Genomic DNA, 23,869 nt, shown 5'->3' on the forward strand with positions numbered 1-23,869 from the left:
TACAGCTGAGACAGTTTAGCATTTTTGTGGAGCAGGTTCTGCTACTTGAGATAACGGGAACAGGAGCCTAGGAGGGCTAGAAGCAAGGAGCCAGCAAGTCTAGACACATTCCCGAGGACTTTAGGCAAGCCTTGCCTCAGTTTCCCTGAACACCTATCTGTCTTACTTGTTGGTATATATGTTGTATTTTCACCACTAAAATGCATAAGAAAAAGGACACGGATGGCTTACGTGTGCTGATGTGTAGCGTTCTCTAAGATCTGACATCACAGAGCTGAACAGCACAGCTGTGCACACACCGCGCTGGCTGTGGTGTGGCACGTCCACACATGAGGAAAAACACTGCCGGGACATCGCAGGGCACTCTCAGGAAATGAGGAACCTGCTGAAGAAGCTTCTAGCCTTGGGGGAGGTCAAGACGCTGAGCCATCTCCTGGAGCAAAGTTCCTCCTCCTCTCTCCCTCCTCCAGCCCTTCCTTCCCACCCCTGGCCCTTTCTCTCCAACCTTCCCCTCCCCTCCTCCATTTCCCTCCTCTTTCTACTTTCAGAGAACACAGGGTTCCTGCAGGAAATGGGGCAGTTTCACCTTCCTGAGGAGGGGCCTGAGAGGGGCAGCAGGTGGCCGGGTAGGGCCAGCCCAGCTGTGAGGCTGGCGTGGGAGCTGCCCAGGCTGGGGCCTTGCTGGGGAGCAAGCCTGCATCGCAGAGGCCAGGGTGAGTGGGCTGGGGAGTTGGTGGGCCGGGGTACTGGGGTGCCCACCTGGGGTGGTACAGGCCGGGGGACCCCAGGACACCACTGCGGGTGGAAGCTGGGACCAGGTGTGCGGGGCAGGGGACACGGCGGCTTCCCGGGATTCTAGGAGGTGAGAGAGCTGCTGTCAGACCCGCCACTGTCCTCTCACTGGCCCTCCCCGTGGTCCCTAGGATGAGGTCTGGACCCGCCGGGCCCTCCAGAGGCCCCACACCCCTGCTTGTCCACTGTGCCGGCTGTTCCTTTCTTGCGGACCCCGGTGCAGTCCTAGGCACCCTTGGGACTCAGCTCATGTGCCCCTTCCTCCAGGAAGCGTTCCCAGAGGCTGTGTGAGGAGCTCCCAGGCCCCGGACTTATTCTCTGTTCTGGAATTCTGTGCGCAGTCATCTGCCCTCCTGCCCAGCTGAAAGCAGGGCCCCTTGTCTGGACCCACATTTTTCTTCCAGGTGGAAAGAATTTGCTGAATGAAAATCAAAGCTGTGGCCGGGCGCGGTGGCTCACGCCTGTAATCCCAGCACTTCGGGAGGCCGAGGCGGGTGGATCACGAGGTCAGGAGATTGAGACTGTCCTGGTTAACACGGTGAAACCCCATCTGTACTAAAAATACAAAAAATTAGCCAGGTGAGGTGGCGGCGCCTGTAGTTCCAGCTACTCAGGAGGCTGAGGCAGGAGAAGGGCGTGAACCCCGGAGGTGGAGGTTGCAGTGAGCCGAGATCGCCTGGGGGAAAGAGCGAGACTCTGTATCCAAAAAAAAAAAAAGAAAAAAAAAATCTGCGCCCTGGTTGGGGTTGGGGGAGCTTCAGGGTTATCACAGGACATTCTAGAGAGAAAGCCTCGGGCATGGGTGCAGTTGGAGTCTGGAGTTGTGGCGGGAGTAGTGAAGGGCAGACCCCGCTTTGGCCAAAGGCTCTTATACAGCAAAGCTATTTTCATGGTGAGGGTCAAGCAGCCTGTACATCTCTTGGTGAATTATTGCTGATTGGCGTCTGACCCCATGGAGCCTCTCAGTGGGTGTCATGGGTGGAAGGGGCATCTAGGGCCTCCAAATGTGCAATGTCTCTCAAACGCCTCCCGCTGGGCCTCAGCTTCGACTGACACATCCCCAGGTGGAGGCCAGGAGCAGACACGGAGGGTCCCTCAGTCCCTGTGAGCAGCTTCAGGGGGAGGGACATTGGCTGCGGTGGACGAGCAGCTTCACGGGGAGGGATGTCGGCTGGGGTGGATGGACACTGAGTCCCAAAGCAGCCTCTCAGGGCTGCCCCGAGGGGTGGCTTCAGAGGTGGGGCTGAGGCTCCCCCCGGCTCCCACTGGGGACAGAGCGGGCAGGTGGGCCTGGCAGGGCAGTGGTGCCTGTCTACACGCAGCCCTGGAGTCTCTGGACCTGTGTCCAGTGCGTACATCCCGGCTCCATCTCCCATGAGCCAGGTGGGCTGGGCCTGGCTTCTCTGCCTCCGTTTCCAAGACTAGGGGACAGGTAACAGCAGCCTTGCTGTCGGGGGTGGCAGGGTGTGGGTTAAGGGGCAGGACAGCCATGGAGACAGTGGTGACTCCGAGCACCTGCTCCGCCTTCCCAGGTCCTCAGAGCCCACTCTGAGGGATGAGCAGCTGGTTCTTGGGTGAAGTGAGCCCCTAGGACTCCGCCTTGCAGGACCCCGCCTTGCAGGACCCCGCCAGGCCCCGGTGAACTGGCCCCACGGGGTCTCGTTGGGATTTGGCCACCAGAGGGCAGCAGCTGCAGCAGCCAGACAGGCGGTCAACACCGGGGCCACCCGCTGTCCTGGCCAGCCGTGGGGTGTGAATGGGAGAGGAGGGGGACCAAGCCCGAGGCTCGCCTTGGCCCCTGAGTGTCCACCCATTTCACAGATACTGAGGCCCAAAGGCGTAGGGCTCAGGCATCCCCCACGTGTCCTGTCCCCAGGCAGGAGAATCGCTCGAACCTGGCGGGGGCAGAGGTTTCGGTGAGCTGAGATCACACCACTGCACTCCAGCCTGGGTGACAGAGCAAGACTTCATCTCAAAAAACAAAACAAAACAAAAACTGAATTTAAAATGCTCCCTAACCTCCAGCTGGGATGTGCAGCAGGAGGCTGGCTCCATGGGGCTTCGGGGGCTGGGCTGGGGGTTCCGGTGGGTGAGGAGTCAGTGCTGTGGGGATGGGGCTCAGAGCCTGGAGACAGACAAGCCAGGAGAGGCTGGGACCTGTGCCCTGGAAGGACAGAGGCAGCGGGTCCAGGGGTCACCCACTCAGAGGCTGACTGAGCACAGTTTCAGGGAGCAGTATGGCCCAGCCTGCTGTGAGAGGATCAGAGAGAGACGGGCAGAGAGCAGGGGAGACAGCGGCTGTGCTGGGAGCTGTGCCACGAGGGGTCGTTGGATGAAGGAGGGGGTCGCCACGAGGCATCCGCACCCCCAGGACAGTGAAGACCCAGCGTGCGCAGCTGACCTCGAGGACAGGGCAACTGCTCCACCAGAACGTTCCCAGAAGGCGTGGATGCTTCTAGTCCCAGCACTGGGAGGTGCAGCAGGATTCCTAGGTGGTTTAAAGAGGTTCCTTGAGGTTTGTGATCCTGAATTCAAAGTAGCACCCATCGGGACAGCTGGGCCTTCTCTCCTTAGCACACTCAGTGAAGGGCAGTGCAAACACAAAGCTGGCAGGAAGTGGGCAGGAAGCGGCCAGGAAGTGGCCAGGTTTTACCGAGAGGCGGGACAGCTCCAGAGGAGATGATGGAGTCTGGCAGGGAATGGGGCAGGCGGCTGGAGGTCCCGGGCGGGCCCTGGAGCAGAAGGGGAAAGGAGGGGTGGGCTGTTGGGACTGCAGTGAAGGTCTGGCCCCACTCCAGCAAGGTGGGAGTAGCACAGGTCATTGCAGGTGAGGGAATTGCTTGGCCAGGGTTGGGCACAATTCTCTCTTACTGAAATTGCCAGGAGTTGAGACAGGGTGGAGCTAGAACAAGGGAGAGGGGGCAGCAGAGAGGTGGGGTGCTTAGGGCTCACGCGTGAAGCCCCTAGGGCACGGCATGGAGACTCGTGGCTAAGGTAGGAGAGGGAGGCGGGCACCAAGGCCCGGGGGCCCTGAGAGGTCAGGGGGAAACTGCTCGTACCTCACGAGGCCACGGGAGCTCCCTCAGCACGGTCCCAGTGTAGAGGAATTGCTCAGGTAACGTGAGCTCTGAGGCTTGTGCACGTGTTGCACAGAATGAGGTGGAAATATCCACGCCGGGAGGTCTCCAGGCCATCTGGTCAACAGAAACCAACAGCATGCAAAGGCCAGGAGCCCATGCCCGTGCCGGTCTGTGCCTGGAAACGCTGGAAGGCGGCCGGGCGCCGTGGCTCACGCCTGTAATCCCAGCACTTTGGGAGGCCGAGGCGGGTGGATCACTTGAGGTCAGGAGTTTAAGACCAGCCTGGCCAACATGGTGAAACCCTGTCTCTATTAAAAATACAAAAATTAGCTGGGCGTGGTGATGGGCACCTGTAATCCCAGCTACTCGGGAGGCTGAGGCACAAGAATCACTTGAACCCGGGAGGCGGAGGTTGCAGTGAGCTGAGATTGCACCACCACACTCCAGCCTGGGTGATGGAGCGAAACTCAGTCTCAAAAAAAAAAATCATTCTAAGTCAAGAAAAATTAAAATTTTAAATTATTAGCGTATGTTTACCATTTATCTTCATATTGTATAATGCTTGGGTTAAATGCAAATAGGACTTAATTCATGCAGAATCTCCAAAATTGCACAATTCGCAATTTTATTTTAATTAGTTTGTTAGTTTATTTATCCATCTTGACAAGGTCTTGCTCTGTCAGCCGGGCTAGAGTGGTGAGATCACGGCTCACTGCAGCTTAAACCTCCTGAGCTCAAGCCATCCTCCTGCCTCAGTCTCCTATGTAGCCAAGACCACAAGTGTGTGCCACCTAGCTTGGCTAATTTTTGTATTTTTTGTAGGGACAGGGTCTCCCTATGTTACCCAGACTGGTCTCAAACTCCTGGCCTCAAGCGATCTTCCCACCTTGGCCACCCAAAGTGCTGGCTGGGATCACAGACACAAGCCACCAGGTCTGGCCTACATTATTTATATATTTACTTTTGAGACAGGCTGTCATCATGTCGCCCAGGCTGGAGTGCAGCCTCAGCCTCCCAGGCTCAAGCAATCTTCCCACCTCAGCTTCCCAAGTAACTGTGACTGCAGGCACACACCAGCATGCCTGGCTAGTCTTTTTATTTTTTGTAGAGAGCCCAAGCTGGTCTCAGACTCCCGAGCTTAAGTGATTGCGGCACTGTTCCCCGGGCAAAATTGCACAATTCACATTTTGTAATTTATAGATTAATATATATTTTATTCTCACCAGAACAGTGGGAACCCTGCACACATCTGGTTTTATTTTGGTCTTTACATGTGCACATCCCACCAGCACTCTCTACCTTTGGCTTCCATAGGGGTGCCCCCCTTGCTCCCCCTCTGCAGCCCCCTGTACCCCCCTGCTTCCCCTCCGCAGCCCCCTGCCTCCCTCTGCTCCCTTCCCTGCAAACCCTGTACCCCCCTGCTCCCCTCCCTGCAGCCCCCTGTACCCCCCTGCTCCCCTCCCTGCAGCCCCCTGTACCCCCTGCTCCCCTCCCTGTAGCCTCCTGCGCCTCCCTCTGCTCCCCTCCCTGCAGCCCCCTGCACATCCCCTGCTCCCCCTCTGCAGCCCCCTGTACCCCCTGCTCCCCTCCCTGCAGCCCCTGTACCCCCCGCTCCCTTCCCTGCAGCTCCTGTACACCCCCGCTCCCCTCCCTGCAGGCCCCTGTACCCCCTGCTCCCCTCCCTGCAGCCCCCTGTACCCCCCTGCTCCCCCCTGTAGCCTCCTGCGCCTCCCTCTGCTCCCCTCCCTGCAGCCCCCTGCACATCCCCTGCTCCCCCTCTGCAGCCCCCTGTACCCCCCTGCTCCCCTCCCTGCAGCCCCCTGTACCCCCCCGCCCTTCCCTGCAGCCCCCTGTACCCCCCGCTCCCCTCCCTGCAGCCCCCTGTACCCCTCTGCTCCCCTCCCTGCAGCCTCCTGCGCCTCCTTTTGCTCCCCTCCTGCAGCCCCCTGCACATCCCCTGCTCCCCCTCTGCAGATCCCTGTACCCCCCTGCTCCCCTCCCTGCAGCCCCCTGTACCCCCCGCTCCCCTCCTGCAGCCCCCTGTACCCCCTGCTCCCCTCCCTGCAGCCCCCTGTACCCCCTGCTCCCCTCCCTGTAGCCTCCTGCGCCTCCCTCTGCTCCCCTCCCTGCAGCCCCCTGCACATCCCCTGCTCCCCCTCTGCAGCCCCCTGTACCCCCCTGCTCCCCTCCCTGCAGCCCCCTGTACCCCCCGCTCCCTTCCCTGCAGCCCCCTGTACCCCCCGCTCCCCTCCCTGCAGCCCCCTGTACCCCTCTGCTCCCCTCCCTGCAGCCTCCTGCGCCTCCTTTTGCTCCCCTCCCTGCAGCCCCCTGCACATCCCCTGCTCCCCCTCTGCAGATCCCTGTACCCCCCGCTCCCCTCCCTGCAGCCCACTGTGTCCCCACTGCCTCCCCTCCGCAGCCCCCTGCCTCCCTCTGCTCCCCTCCCTGCAGCCCCCTGTACCCCCCGCTCCCCTCCCTGCAGCCTCCTGCGCCTCCCTCTGCTCCCCTCCCTGCAGCCCCCTGCACATCCCCTGCTCCCCCTCTGCAGCCCCCTGTGCCCCCTGCTCCCCCTCCGCAGCCTCCTGAAGCCCCTCTGCAGCTCCCACTTTTCCTCCCATTGCTCCCCACCACTGGCTGCTTGAAGACGTCAGACTCCAAGGGTCCCTATGACTGGCCCAGCAGCAGCCCTGGGTCTCCAACCCCCGGGTGGGGTCAGGGATAGGCCTGGCCTCCCCCCGCCTGCTGGAACCCACGGAGGATGCCCCCCTCCCACTGCAGCCTCAGAATTCCAAAGCCAGCCTGGTTTCCAGCTCAGTGCAGTCCACATGCAGACCCTCCTCTGATTTCGAAAGCCCCTGTGGTTTTGCCAGAGGACATTCTGCTCCTTGACCCTGGCTGGGGACGGAGGGAGATCAACCCATCGCACTTACAGATAAATAAACTGATGACAGAGTTTGTCCCAGCTCCGGGGCCAGGGTCAATCTCCCTCAAGGGAATCGGAGGTGGCTGGGGTCTGCCAGTGGGGAGAGAACGCATGGCCTGGGACCCCCAGGCCACTTGAGACTCTCTGGGTTCGTTGGGATGGGCCCAAGCTCCCAGGCCCCCTCCTCTCCGTTTCCCAGCCTGCTGCGGCCTGAGGGTTATACCCTACACTACTGCCTGGGGGGCCCCAAAGGGTGGTCACCAAGCACAAGTTCTCCTGCCTGGCCCGGGACCGAGTCCCAGAAGCCCCTGGGCTGGCCGGATGCTCACGGCCTCACTGAGGGCATGAATATCTTCGGAAACAAGAACCAGCTGACGGAGGCTTTAGCCCAGCTCTCCCTGGGGTCCTGTGCAGGCCCTCTCTTAAGGAGGTGGCTGTTTTGTAGCTGGAGAGCTCTGTGGGTGGCAGGACTGAACTTGAAAACCAGAAACAACCCCCAAGCCTTGTGACCTGGGAGGCAGGAGGCGGGTCTGTCTCCCTGGGCCTGGGGTGGCTGAGCCAAGGTACTCAGCATCCTGTCCCGCTCATGGTGAGTGTCGGGGACCCAGGAGCCAGGGGTTGTGGTTTTGGGGAGCGTGGAGCAAGGCTGAGGCCAGGGCTGTAATGAGGGCGGAAAGCCCCTCTCCAACTGCCTGCGATCCACCATCAGTGAGGGAGAACCTCAGTGAGCAGGCGCATAGCATGGAGCGCCATCACGGGCCGCGAAGGGTGAGGGTCTCAGGGGATGGAACCGGTGGGAGGGGGGGTCTCAGCTTGTGCCATCACGGGCAGCGAAGGGTGAGAGTCTCAGAGGATGGAACCGGGGGTGGGGGACTCAGCTCCAGGCAGGGGTGAGAGGGTGGCCTCTGGGGTGACTGTGTCTGGAGGGTTGGGTAGGGGGGTGGGGAGGCCAGGCTGAGGGGCCCCGACCTCATGGGAGCCGGGAGCCTTTTGGGGAGTCCTTGAGAGGTGTTTCCCTGGGACTCACTGGGAGGAAGAGCTCACGCCCGGGTGCAGATGTGGGCTGTGGGAGTCAGAGTGGTGGGGGCAGCCATGGGGGGGCCTGGGCAGGTGAGGAGGGATGCAGGGAAGCTACTAGCCTCAGGGTGAGCTGGACGTTGGGGGCAGAAGTGGGGTGCTGGCCTCGCGGCTGGGCCTGCAGTTTGAGGGGCCTATGGACTCCCCCAGTGCAGACATCAGCCTGGTCAGGAGCCGGAAGAGAGTCCAGGGCTGCTGAACTTGCTGTGAGCCACTGGGGCCTCCCAGGGAGAGAGACAGGGCCGGGCTCCCTGTGGAGCCGCAGGTTCCCAGATGTTCCTTCCTCAAGGCTCATTTGGGGGCCCCTGTGCCAGACCCCGTGGGTGGTCAGATGGGCCCCACGCTGAGTGTGGGCTCCCGTCCCTCGCACGTGCAAGGAGAGGCTCACGTGAGCAGGTGCACGTGTGAGGCTTGTCTGTGCACATATGTATGTATGTGTGCACACGTGTAGGTACCTGTGTGTGTGTGCACACGTGTAGGTACCTGTGTGTGTGTGTGTGCATACGTGTAGGTACCTGTGTGTGTGTTATGTGCACACGTGCAGGTACCTGTGTGTGTATGTGTGCATACGTGTAGGTACCTGTGTGTGTGTGTGTGCACACGTGCAGGTACCTGAGTGTGTGTGTGCACACGTGTAGGTACCTGTGTGTGTGTTGTGTGCACACGTGCAGGTACCTGTGTGTGTGTGTGTGTGCATACGTGCAGGTACCTGAGTGTGTGTTGTGTGCACACGTGTAGGTACGTGTGTGTGTGTTGTCTGCACACGTGCAGGTACCTGTGTGTGTGTGTGCACATGTGTAGGTACCTGAGTGTGTGTTGTGTGCATACGTGTAGGTACTTGTGTGTGTGTGTGTGCACACGTGCAGGTACCTGAGTGTGTGTTGTGTGCACACGTGTAGGTACGTGTGTGTGTGTTGTGTGCACACGTGCAGGTACCTGTGTGTGTGTGTGTGTGTGCACATGTGTAGGTACCTGAGTGTGTGTTGTGTGCATACGTGTAGGTACCTGTGTGTGTGTGTGTGCACACGTGCAGGTACCTGAGTGTGTGTTGTGTGCACACGTGCAGGTACCTGAGTGTGTGTTTGCTCATCACGTGGGAAAGGCTGCACGTGTCTGTTCTCGGTACGTGGACGTGTCTGACCACGTGGGCTTGGGATGTGTCCAGGTATTCTCGTCAGCGATGATCTGTGTGTGGGGGGCGTGTTGCCTGTGGCTACTTGTGCAGAAGTGGTAACATCCGATAGGGCCGTGGAGGCGTCTGCGTGTTGGCTGTGGATGGGGCTTCTGTGCGGTTCTGGGAGACAGAGCCGGGTGGAAACCCAGACATCATTCTGCGTCTGACTCGCCACCTTCACTCTGGCGAGGCTGTCGCCTGCCTCTCGACAGAGCCAGGTCAGCACCACCGGAGAGCCTCGAGGTGGGGGCCTTGGTGCACCCGTCTCTGGAGATGGACCCAGGACTCTGATGCAGGAGCCCACACTCTTCACAGAGCACTGCTCCCACCCCCAGGGGTCTCCTAGGACTGCTAACCCCGGCTCTCTCCCTGAGCCTCACTATGGCCAGGGGAGGGGAGAGGCAGGAGGGCCTGGGCAGGACAAAGGGCCCTGGTCAGTCAGGGACATGAAAGACGCACAACCAGAACTAGTGGAAGAAACAGAATTAAACACACCCTGAGCCTTTCCCACCACGACTCTGCCAGCTGCACCCTCTGTGTCAAGATGTGAGTGAAGGCACAAGCATGTCCTCCTGCTCCTGTCCACGAAGGTGAGAGGAAAAGAATTAGAAAAGAGTAATGCCCTCGGGCCGGGCGCGGCAGCTCACACCTGGAATCCTGGCACTTTCGGAGGCCGAGGTGGGTGGATCATGAGGTCAGGGGTTCAAGACCATCCTGGCCAACGCGGTGAAACCCCGTGTGTACTAAAAATACAAAAATTAGCCGGGCGTGGTGATGGGCGCCTATAGTCCCAGCTACTGGGGAGGCTGAGGCAGGAGAATCGCTTGAACCCGGGAGGCGGAGGTTGCAGTGAGCTGAGATTGCGCCACTGCACTCCAGCCTGGGCGACAGAGCAAGACTCTGTCTAAAAAAAAAAAAATTAACACACTCGTCAGACAATAGGTCTCTGCTGTAGGCAAAGATTCCAACCCATTTCTGGGAATGAGGAAGTTAATGGAAGAGTGTGTCTGTGAGGCGAACTGGAGGGCCCATTGGGAACATTCCAGGGTGTTCCAGCGAGAGACCAGGGAGCCAGAGAGGAGCTCAGCTCAGACGTCACGGGCACAATGGGCCGGGAGTGAGGAAGATGCTGAGGTCGGGGTTTGTTCCCAGCTGGAAGAACTGGCCCAAGGACCACCCAGACAGACACACCCCCCTCACCCCCTACAGCCAGAGGAAAGTCAGGAGGCCCTTCCCTAAACATGTTTTTGGGAATCGGGGTAGCTATTTTAAAAAACGCTGCTGGGCGCGGTGGCAGTTACTTTAAAAGTAGCTGCTGTGGACCCAGCTACTTGGGAGGCTGAGGTGGGAGGATCTCTTGGGCCTGGGGAGTTGGAGTCCAGCCTGGGCAGCATCGCAAGACCCCATTTCGTAAAAAAAAAAAAAAAAGCTCATGCCTGCATTCTGGCTTCAAGGACTCCTGGTAACCGGGCGTCTCTGGAGCTTGGCCCACACAAAGCCTGGGGTCGAGAGCCCCCTCACACCTACGGCACTGCCCACCTTGCTGTCGCTTTATTTTTAAATATGAAATTCGAGGTGACAAAGATTACCAGCTGCCGAGGGAAGTCTGCAAACGCAACAAAAGGTCCAGATGAACAATGGGAGACGCGCCTGCATTCCATTTGGTAAACCACAGAAGAGAACAGAGTGCAGCTGACTCCAAGCAGCTCCGCTGCCCTGATGGGAGCGGGGCAGGAAAGAACACAGCAAACCTTGGAAACCGCCCTCCGGAGACCCAGACACACAACCCCCAAGAAAACACTAAAGAACCGTGCTGGGAGACAAAACAGAGGAAATGGAGTGTACGGAATAAGCATGAGGAAACCCAGGACAGGAGGCAAAAAGGAAGCTCAAACAGTCCAACCCCTGCCCAAAACCCTCGCCAGACGGAGCTCAGAAAGGAGGGGAGAAGGAACACCGGCGACTGGAAATTCCCTGGACTGGAGGCAGAGGGACAGCTCCAGGGAGTGAAAAATATGAAGTCACGGCGTTCCGGGGGAAGAGGGGTTGCCCACACAGCGCCAGGCGCGATGTGGCTCCCATCAACCAAGCATGCACAGACGGACGGTGGCGCGGGCACCTCCTGAGGGAAAAAGGTTTACCACCCAAAGTGCACATCCAGCGAAACTGCTGATCCGTGATGAGGGCAGAATCAAGACACGGACGGGAGGACTGGGGAGTGAATTCCCGCAGACCCGCTGTGAGGGGATGGTTGCAGGGCCCACGAATGGAACTGGGCTTAGTCTGCTTTGCACTGCTCCAGAGGAATCCCCGAGGCTGGGTAATCTATAAAGAAAAGGGGTGGGTTTGGCTCATGGTTGTGGAGGCTGTACGGGAAGCGGGAGGCATCTGCCTCTGGTGAGGACCCCAGGGAGCCTCCCATCACTGGCAGAAGGGGAGGGAGCAGGTGTCACAGGAAGGATGGCCTGGAGTGTAATTGTCCATGTCCTTGGTGCTTGAACAAAGAAGTAGTAGACAAAACATACAAAGTAACGAGCAAAACACAGGAAGGAAGCAGCGAAAGCAGGGATTTATTAAAGTGAGAAAGTTCGGGAGTAGGATGGGAGTGGGCGCTGTTACAAAGTTTTCTGTTTTTTTTTTTTTTTTTTGAGAAGGAGTCTCGCACTGTCGCCTGTCGCCTGGGCTGGAGTCCACTGGCGCCATCTCGGCTCACTGCAACCTCCGCCTCCCAGGTTCAAGAGGTTCTCCAGCCTCAGCCTCCCGAGTAGCTGGGATGACAGGCACCTGCCACCACACCTGGCTAGTTTTTGTGTTTTTAGTAGAGACGGGGTTTCTCCATGTTGGCCAGGCTGGTCTTAAACTCCCGGCCTCAGGTGATCCGCCCACCCCACCCTCCCAAAGTGCTGGGATGACAGGTGTGAGCCACCATGCCCGGCCAGTTTTCTGGGTCTTAAGTTCACCTTTCATGATTCCTATCCCCCTTATCTGGATGAAAGATTTGGTCCATGGCTAATCAAAGGCTGCGGTAAACTGGTGCCTGCAGAAGAAAGGATGGCCCATAGCCAGTCCACAGCACTTTCCTTTCCATCTGGGACATGGTGGGGGTTGGGGGCTGTAGGGAGAGCAGCCTTTGATCCTTTGCTACTGGGCGTGGGGCTTTTCCTTATGGTGCAGTTTTTGGAAGCTGGTTGTTAGTTGGCCCTGGGTTCCCTGCCCTAGACCGCGGTGTTTTTCCTGGATTCACCGTGCATTGGCCTTGGACTCTCGCCCCCCGACCTTGGTGTTTTCTCTTTTAGGAAGTCAGCACAAATTAGCGTCCCGCTCTTTGCCCCAGGCCTCGCTGTTTTTCCTTGATTCCGCACGAATTGGCCTAAGTTCGCTACCCCCAGACCCTATTCTCCTGTTCACAGTCATCACCGGCAGAGAGGGAGCCAGAGAGTGATGGGGGAGGTGCCAGGCTGGTTTTAACAGTTCTCTTCCGAACTCACTCATTACCTCCAGAACTGCACCAAGCCATTGATGAGGGGCCCGTCTCCATGACCCAAAACCCCCCAACACTGGGACCCAGTTTCCACGTGAGACTGGGACAAACGTTCAAACTCCATCAGGACTATACACCAAACAAAGGTGGAAGACCTTCCGTGCAGACGTTAAGTGGGCACGGAGATTCCAAGCTGGGAGCAGCAGGTTGGACGAGGGAGGCTCTGGGGGCAGGGAGGGAGGTTGCAGAGTCCAGAGCTTGGAAGATGGAAGCTAAGGGCACCCAGTGGAGGGCAGGAGAAGAAAGGCAACTGGAAACTCCGGGGCAAACTGTGAAACCCCATGGGAAAGACAGGGTTAAGGTCTTGATCTGAGGCTGGTTGTGAGCGGCCGGTGCCTTTGTGCTCACAGCAGGACTGCCGTAAAGTAGGTACCTCCGTGACTTCCACAGACAAAGAGACTGAGACCGAGACATCTAACCAGCTCACCCATGCTGCCCTTGGACGGTGGTCGTGAGATGGGAACCCACAGCCTACCAGGCCCAGCCTCTAGGACACCCTCTTGTTAAGTCAGTGGCTTTGAGCCTCAGAAATGGTACAAAATGCAGCTCACGCAGGGCTTTCGACCCCGGTCTGGTGCTCGGAAGACATGCACCTGTTTCTACCCCCACTCCCCACCCCCTGCTGTGAGGCCCTGAGATTCTTGTGATGTCTGAATAAGGATGCTGCATTTCCATGTTGCACTGGGCCCTGAATGGTGAAGCTGCGTGATACGGTTTGGCTCCGTGCCCCACCCAAATCTCATCTCAGATTATAATCCCCACGTGTCAAGGGAGAGACCAGCTGGAGGTGGCCGTCCCCCCATGTTCTCGTGGCAGTGAGCAAGTTCTCACAAGATCTGTTTGTTGTTGATGCTGTTTTTTAAGACGGAGCCTCGCTCAGTGGCCCAGGCTGGAGTGCAGTGGCACGGTCTCGGCTCACTGCAACCTCCACCTCCTGGTTCAAGCAATTCTCCTGCCTCAGCCTCCCAAGTAACTGGGACTACAGGCGCCCGCCACCACACCCGGCTAATTTTTTTGTTTTTTTTTTTTTTTTTTTTTTTGAGGCGGAGTCTCGCTCTGTCGCCCGGGCTGGAGTGCAGTGGCCGGATCTCAGCTCACTGCAAGCTCCGCCTCCCGGGTTTACGCCATTCTCCTGCCTCAGCCTGCCGAGTAGCTGGGACTACAGGCGCCCGCCACCTCGCCCGGCTGGTTTTTGTATTTTTAGTAGAGACGGGGTTTCACCGTGTTGGCCAGGATGATCTCGATCTCCTGACCTCATGATCTGCCCGTCTCGGCCTCCCAAAGTGCTGGGATTACAGGCTTGAGCCACCGCGCCCGGCCTATTTTTTTGTATTTTTAGTAGAGACGGGGTTTCACCATGTTAGCCAGGATGGTCTCGATCTCCTGACCTCGTGATCCTCCCGCCTCGGCCTCCCAAAGTGCTGGGATTACAGGCAGGAACCACCATGCCCAGCTATTTTAAAGTTTTGTACTTTGTTCGTTGTGGATTTTTGTTTTACATGAATTCTGATGTTTTAAAAATATTGAATGAAAATACTATTTATCATGACCTGAGCATGGTGGCTCATGCCCATAATCCCAGCAGTTTGAGAGACCAAAGCAGGCAGATTGCTTGAGGCCAGGCGTTGGAGACCAGCCTGGGAAACATGGGGAAGACCCTATCTCTACAAAAAATACAAAAATTAGATGGGCGTGGTGGTGCACGCCTCTGGTCCCAGGTACTCAGGAGGCTCAGGCAGGAGGACTGCTTGGGCCCAGGAGGTGCAGGTTGTAGTGAGCTGAGACAGAGCCACTGTGCTCCAGCTGGGGCGATCCTCCTCCCTGCCGGTCTCCGCGCCGCGAAGCCTCTGACCGGTGTTCCCTCCTGCTCCTCCCAGCAGGCCTAGTTTAGCCCCAGTGCTCAGCCCACTGTCCCCCAGAACCCCAGACACCGCCTAGCCCTGGGACTGAGACTCTTCAGACAGGGCACCACCTGGGAACTGTGTTTCCGGGAGCCCTCAGACAACTTCAGTGTGCTCTGCCGAGGCCTAGACAGGCCCTGGTTCCAAGGACATGTCCAGCTGCTTGGCCTGAAATCTGTAGCTGCAGTGTGGGTCCCTGTGGCGCTGGAGGGCTGCAGGGCGGGGGTGCGGACCCCTCAGCGTTAGAGCAGACGTCTGGGACGGACGGACCCCTTAGCGTTAGAGCAGGCGTCAGGGACACACCTGAGCTGTGCGGCAGCTTCTGAAACGCCCAGATGTTTTCCCTGTGGCAAGCCACGTGAGATGATTTTTATGCGGAAAGAGGTGCTTCATGAGAATGCACTATTTGAATGACTGTTTTCTTGCTTGCAGATCTAGGCCCCGGGTCCTGAGGGAGGTGGTAGCAATTAATAGCAGCAGCAGCACAGCGAGGGCTGACAGCCACTCACCACTCATCCTGTGCTGGGCCTGCTCGCAGCCTGCTGTCCTTTCATTTAGGCTCTAGCCCCACCCCTGGGTCTGGGATCCCAGCTTCTTACTATGCCTCCGCCTAGCCCAGACAGCAACGCCCAGTCAGCCTTCCATCCCACCCATCCTGGCAGGGAATGTGCTGGTTACTTATTGAACATGAGAAGCTATAAACAGGACAACAGCCAGCTGTCATCACTTCCACCCAATGCCTCTGGTGCCTCTTCTGGCAGGCAGAGTGACTCCTCACAGCCTGAAACTCGTCCTCCTGCACAGGCCGGCCAGGCCAGCACAGAGGCACCAGGGCAGCAGCGCACGCAGGTCCCCGGGGACCCCGCCATGTGGACCAGATGGTGGCTCTGGCCCCTTGTGGCCGTCTGCACTGCAGACTTCTTCCGGGACGAGGCAGAGAGGATCATGAGGGACTCCCCTGTCATTGATGGGTGAGTGCCCACCTAAGCCAGGTGCTCAGGGAACCAGGACTGGGAACTGGGGCTGGGGGAGCCGGGGCTGGGGGAGCCGGGGCTGGGGGAACCGGGACTGGGAACTGGGGCTGGGGGAGCCGGGACTGGGGACTGGGGCTGGGGGAGCCGGGGCCGGGGAACCGGGACTGGGAACCAGGGCTGGGGGAGCCGGCTGGGGGAGCCGGGGCTGGGGGAGCCCGGGCTGGGGGAGCCGGGGCTGGGGAGCTGGGGGTGTGTCCTTGGCTTGGGGCTCAGTTTCTGTGATGGTACTGGGGCCCTTGCCCTTTCCTGGCCCCTGCTTCTTTGTGGGGTCTCTCAGGGCCCCCAAGACTTCAACAGATGAAGGTCTGCAGGGTCAGGGCAGGAGGGAGGCAAGGCCCCAGCTCCCTGGCCCCGAAGCTCAGAGTGAGCTCTGTGCCTGGGGACGCTGAGGCCCTGCGCCCCGTCTCTCCCTGTGCCTCATCTTCTCCCGAAAGCTGCAGGTGTGGGTGGTGCCCTACAGGCTCTCTCAGAGCCAGCATCTTTTTGGCTGTCTTCCCACTCCCCCTCGCCTGCCTTCTCCTGGGGGGAGGCCCGTGTGGCTCGGCCCCTGTCTGTGCTGCCCCGAGTGCCCACCTGGCCCCACCCCGACCTCGCTGGGGTGCGGGGTCACCTGCTTCTCTCCTGGTCTCTGCAGGGTGGAGATTCCCACTGCCCAGGAATCTGACCCTCCTCTCCACCCCTTCCTGGCCCAGTGCCCCGACACTGGGTCTCCATGGAGGCCTCCTGCTTCCAGGCTCCAGATCAGGGTCCACACTGGCTCTGCGTGGGGCGGGGAGGGTCACTGAGAGTTCGCCCTGTGTCTGGCACGGTGTCTTCTCCTAGAAGATGCCTCTGGGCTTTGCTGGGGGAAAAACTCTGTGAACAAAGCAGGGAAACCTGATGTCTTGTGTAAGAACTTCAGGGAACAGGCCAGGCTGGGCAGTTCACACCTGTCATCCCAGCACTTTGGGAGGCCAAGGCGGGCGGATCACCTGAGGTCAGGAGCTCAAGACCATCCTGGCCAACATGGCAAAACCCCCTCTCTACTAAAAATACAAAAAATTAGCCAGGTGTGGTGGCCGGTCGCCTGTAGTCCCAGCTACTCAGGAGGCTGACGCAGAATCACTTGAACTCGGGAGGCGGAGGCTGCAGTGAGCCAAGATTGGGCCACGGCACTCCAGCCTGGACAACAGAGCGAGACTCCGTCTCAAATTAAAAAAACTTAAGGGAGCAGAGGCAGCTCCAGAAAGGAAGCCGAGGGTGGTCCCACGCATCCTCATGGTTTAAAATGGTCACGCCAGCTCCACCCCTCACATCTGTGCGCCGGCCAGCAGGGAGGAAGGAGAGATAAAGACGGGAAAAAGGACTCGCAGCAGGCGACTGTCAGGGCCAGGTTTTTGTTTCGAGATAGAGTCTCTGTCGCCTGTCACCCAGGCTGGAGTGCAATGGTATGATCTGGGCTCACTACAACCTCCACCTCCCAGGTTGAAGTGATTCTCCTGCTGCAGCCTCCCGAGTAGCTGGGATTACAGGCGCCCACCAACATGCCCCACTAATTTTTTTGGTATTTTTAGTGGAGGCGGCGGTTTCACCATGTTGGCCAGGCTGGTCTCGAACTCCTGACCTCAAATGATCCACCCGTCTCGGCCTCCCAAAGTGCTGGGATTCCAGGCATGAGCCACCACGCCCGGCCAGGGGTCAGTTGTTAGAAGCTGTTACAGGACCCACCTTCATCCCTGGGCCATGGCCAGCAACACAGGGGCAGGAAGTAACTTCAATCCAGACGGCTGTGTGCCGCTAAAAATGGGGGGTTTTAAAGTTACAAAGTAAAAGAGGAGAATGGGTCCTGGGGGCAGCCAGCAGTCTCCCCTACAAACAGCTGCCTGAGCGTGTGCTTCCTGCAATTCCAGCACTTTCCAGCACTCCTTGGAGCAGGATGCCAGTTTCCATATCCCAGCTAAGGGCACTGCCCCAGCTGCCCAGATAAGGAGGGTGGGTCTGATTAGCTGCAGTTTGACCTGGCCATGAGGCAGGCAGGGCCCGTGTCCACTGAGAAACCAGAGGCCCCACCTTCCCATCGTTTTCTCCAGCAGGAGTGGAGAGGGCTGGCCAGGCACAGCGACCCACACCTGTGGTCCCAGCACTTTGGGAGACTGAGGTGGGAGGATCGCTTGAGCCCAGAAGGTTGGGGGCTGCAGTGAGCTGTGACTGCACCCCTGCCCTCCAGCCTGGGCAACAGAGTGAGACTCTGTCTCAAAAAAAAAAAAAAAAAAAAAAGAGGAGGGGCTGCAGGAGGAGGAGGGAGGGGAGAGCAGATAGCTGCCCCGTTGCAGCCTCTCCCTCCAAGGGCGGCTGCTGGGAATTCCCACCCATCCCAGGCTAATGTCTGAGATGGGCCGCCTGTGTCCTCAGGCCAAGGAGTAAAGTCTCCTGGGAACCCTGCCTAGCCCCACCCAGGACAGTGCCCAGCGTAGGGCTGCACCCTAGCAATGAGGCTGCTGCCCGGGCAGGGTCCCTGGCTGGAGCTCATTCCCACTGCCCTCAGCAAATGCGTCCTGAGCACCCGCTCTGTGCTGAGGGCTGGGGAGAGACGCGTGCCAGTGCAGGCTGTCATGTGGACTCGCTGTGGCCAGAGACAACCTCGCTGTTGCAGGAGTTTTGGGAGAGACTCACACCAGCATCAGGCCTGTGCCCGCCCATCTGCCCAGGGGCGGGGCCAGAAAGTGTGCCACGCTGGGCTTGGGGGCACCAGCCCAGGGGAGGTCAGGAGCGACTGGAACCCAGGAAGGGCAGAGCCCTCCCCTCATTTCCCCGAGGAGCTCCGTGGTGCATTTGCCTTGGAAAAGCTCGTGTGGGCCTGTCGATTTCGGCTGGGTGGCCGAGAGCAGGGCCCACGGCTGGAAACGACGAACACTGTTAGTCCTCTGCCTCTCCCAGCTGCCCTGCAAGGAAGGCACCAAGACACCTTCATGTTCCAGATGGGGAAACTGAGGCACAGAGGGGGGTCTGGAAACTGGATACGGAGGGGCCCCTGTGGCCCCATCCCAGCACACACCCTCCGAGGGTGTCCCCCCGAGACAGGGGCGCAGCCCACATCACAGGAAGGAGTCTGAGGCCCCAGACCCAGTGACGGGAAAGGGGAACCCCAAGCATTGCCCAGGGTTGGGGGTCAGGCTCCAGCCCCTTCCCAACGTCCTTGCAGCCTCCAGGTCACGGGATCAGGGACGAGGGCTGTCTGGGGCTGCAGTGGGGCCTGGTCGATCCCAGGAGTCAGATCTGCTGGTTGAAACACAGATCATAACCGAGAGCCTACCCTGGGCCTGAGATGTGATTCTTTTTTTCTTTTTTTTTCTTTTTTTTTTTGAGATAGAGTCTCGCTCTGTCGCCCAGATTGGAGTGCCGTGGCGCAATCTCGGCTCACTACAAGCTCCGCCTCTGGGGTTCACGCCATTCTCCTGCCTCAGCCTCCCCAGTAGCTGGGACTACAGGCGCCCCCCACCTCGCCTGGCTAGTTTTTTGTATTTTTTTTTTTAGTAGAGATGGGGTTTTACCGTGTTAGCCAGGATGGTCTCGATCTCCTGACCTCGTGATCCGCCCATCTCGGCCTCCCAAAGTGCTGGGATTACAGGTTTGAGCTACTGCACCCGGCCATTTTTTTTTTATTTTTTTATTTTTTTTTATTTTTAGTAGAGACGGGGTTTCACCGTGTTAGCCAGGATGGTCTCGATCTCCTGACCTCGTGATCCGCCCGTCTCGGCCTCCCAAAGTGCTGGGATTACAGGCTTGAGCCACCGCGCCCGGCCCAACCGGCCATTTTTTGTATGTTTAGTAGAGACAGGGTTTCACCGTGTTAGCCAGGATGGTCTTGATCTCCTGATCTAGTGATCCACCCGCCTCAGCCTCCCAAAGTGCTGGGATTACAGGCATGAGCCACCGCGCCCGGCCTGAGAATTGCGTTTCTAACGAGAGTGGATTCCCTTTGCTCCTGGTCTCTGTCAGGCGCTGCTGGGCAGCTGGATTCGGTCCTTCTGAGACCCTCACTCGGTCACCAGCTCTGACAGCACCAGCTCCCCCTTCCTCTGTGTTCCCCTTCCTTCTCCTTACGAGAGCTCCCACGCTCACTGCCAGCTCCTGGGAAAACCTTGGAGAGCCTCAGTCCTTTGGAAGTTTAGAAGGATCTGATTGGAGTTTGGGTGCAGGGCTCTTCCCTGGAGACAGAGGCAGCAGAGAGGCCTAGGTGGCCCCCAAAGCCTGTACCTGACGCCCTGCTCACCAGAAGGATGGGAGTGCCAGGCCCCCCAAGAACAGGCCATTCCAGTTATCCAGCCACCCACCGTATTCCCCAAGAGACAACTGGATTTTTAAACTGAAAACTCTCAGAAACAGTATCACCCCCAGGCCCTTGCCCCTTTGCCCATGTCTCCAATGCTGTCCATTGACGTCATTTAACTGGTTGTGTCCCACCCTCAGACAATGTGTCCTCCCCCCAGCCTCCTCCACAGAGAAAGGCCCTGGAAGAGATGGGCTACCCAGCTCCCTGAGCTCCTGGCTCGGGGCTCCCTGCCCTGGGGGTGGACGCAGGTGGGAAGTGCAGCCTTGCACAGGTGTGTTCAGGTGGCCAGTGATCCGTCACCCCTGCGGCCTGGACTTCAGCACCTGCCATGAGGAGCAGGAAGTGGGGAGCACAGCCCGGAGTTGAGGAGCTCGCAAGCCCCCAGGTCCCAGTGGCCTCCCTGACTCCCTGGCCTCCCCCCGGCGACTCCAGGCACAACGACCTGCCCTGGCAGCTGCTGGGTATGTTCAACAACCGGCTGCAGGACGCGAGGGCCAACCTGACCACCTTGGCCGACACACACACCAACATCCCCAAGCTGAGGGCTGGCTTCGTGGGAGGTCAGGTACCGCCCACCCTGCCCTGCATTCACCCTGAGTATTCACCCTGCGTGGGGTCATCCCGTCTCCTGCCTTGGGCCTGGCTACAGTGTGGCTGTCTCTGTGGCGTTGTTCCTCCAGGGTCCCTCAGTGCCACAGGCCCTTGTAGAGACAGACACCCAGGCCGAGGGAGGGCTTCCCAGGGGGCGGGAAACCAGACTCCCACAGGCATGTGGGGGGTGGGCTGAGACCTGGCTGCATCAGCTCCTGGTACCCCCTGTGGCCCCCAGTTCTGGTCCGTGTACACACCCTGCGACACCCAGAACAAAGACGCCGTGCGGAGGACGCTGGAGCAGATGGATGTGGTCCACCGCATGTGCCAGATGTACCCTGAGACCTTCCTGTATGTCACCAGCAGTGCAGGTGGGGTCCTGACCTGGACCCTCCAGGTCCTGCGTCCTCCCACCCAGCCCTCATCCTGAGCAGCAGGTACTGATCAGGACACCTCCCCTCCAGACGCCAGGTGCCCACTCCCCTGCACCCCGACTCTCCCTGCAGGCATCCGGCAGGCCTTCCGGGAAGGGAAGGTGGCCAGCCTGATCGGTGTGGAGGGCGGCCACTCCATTGACAGCAGTCTGGGCGTCCTGCGGGCGCTCTATCAGCTGGGCATGCGGTACCTGACCCTCACCCACAACTGCAACACGCCCTGGTGTGTGACTCCCCATGGGAGGCCCCCGGGCTGTGGTCAGGAGGGAGGGGCAGACACTCCCTGCCACCCTCCTGAGCCCATCCCCTCCGCCTATGAGTCCCAGGCCGGACCTCGCCTGCTGGGCTGATGGGAGGCTGAGACCACCGCTCACCCCTTGGGCACCTGTCTTTTGCTCCCGCAGGGCTGACAACTGGCTGGTGGACACGGGAGACAGCAAGCCCCAGAGCCAAGGCCTGTCACCCTTTGGGCAGGTGAGTGGGGTGGGAGGGGCTGGTCACCCCCGAGGAGAAGGCAGAGGCCCTGGAGGGTGACCGGAGCAATGAATCTCCCCACGTGGGACCTCAGTGTCCTCATCTGTAGAATGGAGCTGGCGAGGCCGGGCGCGGTGGCTCAAGCCTGTAATCCCAGCACTTTGGGAGGCCGAGATGGGCGGATCACAAGGTCAGGAGATCGAGACCATCCTGGCTAATACGGTGAAACCCCGTCTCTACTAAAAAATACAAAAAACTAGCCGGGCGAGGTGGCAGCGCCTGTAGTCCCAGCTACTGGGGAGGCTGAGGCAGGAGAATGGCGTGAACCCGGGAGGCGGAGCTTGCAGTGAGCTGAGATCCGGCCACTGCACTCCAGCCCGGGCGACAGAGCAAGACTCCATCTCAAAAAAAAAAAAAAAAAAAAGAATGGAGCTGGCAGCCATCCCCCCAGGTGGGTGCTGAGCCCTGAGTGGCCCCAGACTTCCAGCCATGAAGGACGATGACTCACACCTGGTCCAGCCTGTCCACCTCCTCAGCCCTGACCCTGGGGGCCGTGAGGGTGGACGGAGCCCTGTCTTCCCAGCGTGTGGTGAAGGAGCTGAACCGTCTTGGGGTCCTCATTGACTTGGCTCACGTGTCTGTGGCCACCATGAAGGCCACCCTGCAGCTGTCCAGAGCCCCAGTCATCTTCAGCCACTCCTCGGCCTACAGCGTGTGCGCAAGCCGGCGCAACGTGCCTGACGACGTCCTGAGGCTGGTGGTGAGAGCCAAGGGAGCCACCCCCACCCCACCTCCCTGGCCAGGCCCTCCTGGCTCTCAGCTCCACCCTGTCTTCCTGTGCAGAAACAGACAGACAGCCTGGTGATGGTGAATTTCTACAACAATTACATTTCCTGCACCAACAAGGCCAACCTGTCCCAAGTGGCCGGTAGGTGGGGTGTGAGTGGCCAAGGGGACTGAAGCGGGAGGGCCTCACTCAGGACCCATACCTGCTGCTCCCTGGACAGACCATCTGGATCACATCAAGGAGGTGGCAGGAGCCAGAGCTGTGGGCTTTGGTGGGGACTTTGACGGTGTTCCAAGGTAAGGGGGTGAGAGCTCTGTCCTGTGGATGAGCCGGGAAGTTCATGACCCCGTCAGAGGGATGAGGCAGCTGGAGGAGGGACATGTGTCCTAGTGTGGGGGCCCAGGTTCTCCTGGCCTCAACACAGGGTCCCTGAGGGGCTGGAGGACGTCTCCAAGTATCCAGACCTGATCGCTGAGCTGCTCAGGAGGAACTGGACAGAGGCGGAGGTCAAGGGTGCACTGGCCAACAACCTGCTGAGGGTCTTCGAGGCTGTGGAGCAGGTGAGGATGGGGTGGCCGCCTGAGCGCACCCCCCCAACTGCCAGCAGACAGGCTGCCCCACCTGTGTCTGTCCCCAGGCCAGCAACCCCACGCAGGCTCCCGAGGAGGAGCCCATCCCGAGGGACGAGCTGGGCGGCTCCTGCAGGACGTATTACGGCTACCCCTCAGGGGCCTCCAACCTCCATCGCCAGTGGGGGTTCCTGCTGGCCTCCCTCGCTCCCCTGGTCCTCTGTCTGTGTCTCCTATGAAAGCTGGGAGACCAGAGCTCCCTTTAGGGCTCCTGGAGTTCAGGGAAGACCTGCCCATCCAGGACTCCAGATGCCAGGAACCCTACTGCCCGCATGCCAGGACCAGCATCTCCTGAGCGGGTGTCTGGGCTCACCTGGGGGGCAGGATACCTGGGGACAGCTCAGGACACACACACACACAGTAGGCCCTCAATAAAAGCAACATCCCTTCACATCCGGGGGTACGTGTCGTCGGCATCCAGCCCAGGAGGCGTGTGAAAATGGCTCCTGGTTGGACCTGGGGTGCAGGAGTGCCTGAGTCTTCGGTTCAGGCCAGAAGGACTCAGGAGCTGTGAAGAAGGCTTTGTACAGATGCTGCTTGAACATCTTTCAGGACACAGTCTAGGCTCCAGTAGGCACCTCCAGCCACTCACTGGTGCACACACACACACCCCACCCCTGTACACACACATCCCTGCACACACGCACACCAGCCCTGCACACACTCCTGCACACACACAAGCCTTGCACACACCCTATCCCTGCATATATACCAGCCCTGTACACACACACTCCACCCCTGCACACACCCCACCCTGGCACACACCCCTGCACACACCCCCCACCCATCCACACACCCCTGCACACACACACCAGCCCTGCACACACGCATACCTCTGTACACACACCAGCCCTGCACACACGCATACCTCTGCACACACACACCAGCCCTACATACAAGCCTTGCACATACCCCACTCCTGCACATACCCCAGCCCTGCACACACACCTCACCCCTGCACACACACCCCACCCCTGCACACACTCCTGCACACGCACACACCCCTGCACACACCTCCCCACCCCTGCACACACACCCCCACCCCTGCACGCACCCCTGCACACGCACACACCCCTGCACACACCCCCTACCCATCCACACATCCCTGCACACACACCCC

The 23,869-nt window shown here is 59.4% G+C and overlaps 1 protein-coding gene across 3 annotated transcripts; it reads left to right on the top strand.

The window, feature by feature from the left end:
* Positions 1-606: 606 nt before the first annotated feature.
* Positions 607-23,142, top strand: DPEP1 (dipeptidase 1). Of its 3 annotated transcripts, none has more exons than XM_033219389.1 (11): positions 607-713; positions 15,250-15,459; positions 20,267-20,399; positions 20,664-20,796; positions 20,932-21,082; positions 21,264-21,333; positions 21,917-22,093; positions 22,177-22,261; positions 22,341-22,416; positions 22,545-22,680; positions 22,758-23,142. In XM_033219389.1, the coding sequence occupies exons 2-11, from the start codon at positions 15,356-15,358 to the stop codon at positions 22,926-22,928; spliced, it is 1,236 nt and encodes a 411-aa protein (XP_033075280.1). In that variant the 5' UTR covers positions 607-713; positions 15,250-15,355; the 3' UTR covers positions 22,929-23,142. The 3 variants fall into 3 exon arrangements, with proteins under 3 accessions (XP_033075280.1, XP_033075282.1, XP_033075281.1); XM_033219391.1 differs by having other exon boundaries at positions 621-713; positions 15,293-15,459; XM_033219390.1 differs by lacking the exon at positions 607-713 and adding an exon at positions 7,201-7,384.
* The last annotated feature ends 727 nt before the right edge of the window (positions 23,143-23,869 follow it).

The sequence above is a fragment of the Trachypithecus francoisi genome, unplaced genomic scaffold (genome assembly GCF_009764315.1).
Source record: "Trachypithecus francoisi isolate TF-2019V2 unplaced genomic scaffold, Tfra_2.0 Lachesis_group10, whole genome shotgun sequence".
Classification (NCBI taxonomy): Eukaryota; Metazoa; Chordata; class Mammalia; order Primates; family Cercopithecidae; genus Trachypithecus; species Trachypithecus francoisi.